At 37.6% G+C, this 2,793-nt stretch overlaps 1 protein-coding gene across 1 annotated transcript in view; it reads left to right on the top strand.

Annotated features, from left to right (window-relative positions):
* Nucleotides 1-610, top strand: part of LMTK2 (lemur tyrosine kinase 2) — a 31,663-nt gene extending 31,053 nt beyond the window's left edge. The window contains exon 15 of the mRNA XM_009886232.1: nucleotides 108-610. Within this exon, the coding sequence (XP_009884534.1) occupies nucleotides 108-136 (29 nt within the window). The 3' untranslated portion in view covers nucleotides 137-610. The remainder of the gene's footprint in view (nucleotides 1-107) is intronic.
* The last annotated feature ends 2,183 nt before the right edge of the window (nucleotides 611-2,793 follow it).

Raw genomic sequence — 2,793 nt, 5'->3', positions numbered from 1 at the left:
GGAAGTGCGAAAGAGCAGAATGCCAAGTTCTGGGAGGAGTCTTAGAAAGAAGTGAGGGTTGTGCAGAAGAATCTCACTGTACCTTATGACCTTTCCTCTACTAACAGGAAGCAGTGAAGATGGAGAAAAAGATTAAATGAATTAAAACTTCCTTGGACTACACACATAAACCACAACAGACTTTGTCTGAAACTTCTTTATCTAAACTCCGGATCCTCCGGGAGTAGCGCAGGTAATCAAGAAGTACTAAGAAATGAAAGTAAACACTGAAAGCAATGTTAAATCAGGACATTAATTTGAATGTGTATTTAACTTTGTAATGTATTTTTAAATCAGTGCAATTTTGCTTTTCATTGAAAGATGATTCTGCCGCTGTTTTCAAGTACTTGAAGTATTTTTCAGATAACTTAAGAAACAAGTAAAGCAATTACACTACAGTCTGGTTTATGTATGAGATTGTATAATATTCTTTTTATATTTTTCCATGTAGTTCGTCACCTATTTGAACATACACCTGTTGTAGAATTGTGTATAACTGTCCTGTGCAACAGGTGGCTGTGTTGCAGAAACTGTATGAATGATAGTTGATCAGTAGTGAGCCATATTTATTCAAAAAGATATCACTACATATTACTTTGCTTATTACAATTGCACTATGGATTATTCTTCCTTTATTTCCTGATGTACAGAGTCAAAATCTTAAGTCTGTCAAGGAAGATAAGACAAGTTGAATTGGCCCACTTAGCCAGTTTAATCTGTCCTTTTTGTAGCCTTTGCTATGCACGGTACTTGTAAAACGTACATAACTTCTGAGTGTTACGTTAGACTTGCTGAAATCTTACATTCAGTACCATTTCTAAATGATAATTACTATAGATTGATTGTTAGTGTTCATGTTTTATAGGAAACTGGAAAAGAATATATGAGATACTCTGGAATTTTTAGATGAAAGAGATATTATCTCTTAAGTCCTGAATATGATCCTACTGACTGCTTAAACTGTAATAGCATCTGACTATATCACAATTAAGGGCCTTCCACTTTTTGCTACAATTTCTGCCTTGGAGAGAGAAGAGGAATAATTGGCTGTACAAAACTGGAATTTATGAACCTTATAAAAAGACTAATTTCAGTAGACTGGATTTGGGCACACTTGGCCCCTCAGTTGTCCATTCTGTGAATTCTGAAGCTCGCTCTTGTGCTGGCTGCAGACTGGGGCTGCCGTTCAGAGGCCTGTGGTAAATCTACCTCTCGGTGACATTAAGACAATGAAGAATCCGATTCATGGGTAATGCCCAATTTTGCGCCCTTTGTAAGGCCAAACCTATTTTCAGGTGTCTGCAAGGCTCCACAGTGCATCTTGAAATGCACACTGACCAAACGATGCGGTATAGTAAAGTTTGCTCTGAAGCTGTCTGTGGGGAAGGGAATACAAGGTGGGGGTGTTAACCTCTGTGCTCTACCGTGCATTTAGCTAGTTTAACCCTTTACACTGCTGGGGGAAGAAATAAAATCCTTAATTATTACTCCAAAATAATTCAGTTGAGAAACAGATCCCTGACCTCTTGGAATGCCTTATGCAGCTGCGGATCTGTAGGAAGCACTGATAGGAACAGTTTACCTGGCTTTGTATTTTAGTGTACTAAAAATACAAAGTACTTTAGTACATCAGTATTTAGTGGCTGTTTTTGGCAGGGCGTCAGTATAACGCCGGTCCAAGTGCTCTGTATTCAGATCCAGTCATCAGAGAGTTTTCATCACACAAAGCATGGGAGGACTAGGTACTTTGAGATGTGTAAAGTTTGTTTTTGTATACCTCGATATGCATTTTGAGTTTTTAAAGTATGTTTTAAAATTACAGGAATATGTTAATTGCTTCTTTTCCAGCATTATTTAGCCCTTAACCAGAATGGTTTCCATACCGATCAAAAGGGAATGATTTAGTGTTAATGTTATTTAAAGTTGCCAACGTATCGTTGAGATAACTTTTTCTGAGGAGGCACTCAGGTTCAGAGTTAGTCAAACCGTTCTTCGCTATGAAGCGAGGAACTGAATTTTTCATGGACTTTTCCCCAAACATGATGTAAGAGGCAAAGCCACGTAGTTCTTAATACAGGCTTACGGTGTATACTGTAGAGGGTTTAAGGAAGCTGTCCGCTACTCAGTATTTTAAAATGTAGGTAATAGACTTTGTGCACAAATTACTGCTTGGAAATTCCATAATTCCAATGCTAAACTCCCTGATACAGCTAGATTAAGGTATCTCATCTGCCTTCTATAATTCTCACCGTAGTCAGAATGAAACTCCGTAACGGTCTGCAAAGAATGTGTGGGCTTATCTGCCTTGCGTGGTGAAAAATCTACTGTGTCAGACCTGGAGTTCAGCCTTAGTTTTGAATCATTTGATTTAAAGTATAGTCCAAGGTCAAATAAAAGCGTATATTCCAGAATGTTACAATTTGGTTGTGCATTTTGTTTCTCTCAATTCTGGAAAATCAGAAGTTTATCTTGCACATCAGGAATTTCCTTTGCTTGATGGGAATCCACGATTTTTATTCTTGACCCGGGTTTAAAGAAAATCTTCCATAGGAACTGAAAGTTTCCTCCGGTTACTCCTTTGTCCAAATGGACTCCTTGCTAATGAATTGCCAAGGGAGCACTTTTTCCAAAATGAGCTGGGATATGTATGATACTAAGCAAGGTAATGTCTTTTTAGCTAAAATCTTTTTTAGCTAAAATCTTTTTAGCTGTACAATGAAGAGAAAGAAATATTTAAAGTCGACTCACCTCACT

The sequence above is a fragment of the Charadrius vociferus genome, unplaced genomic scaffold (assembly GCF_000708025.1).
Source record: "Charadrius vociferus isolate BGI_N301 unplaced genomic scaffold, ASM70802v2 scaffold430, whole genome shotgun sequence".
Classification (NCBI taxonomy): Eukaryota; Metazoa; Chordata; class Aves; order Charadriiformes; family Charadriidae; genus Charadrius; species Charadrius vociferus.
This window is presented reverse-complemented; position numbering and strand designations above follow the sequence as displayed.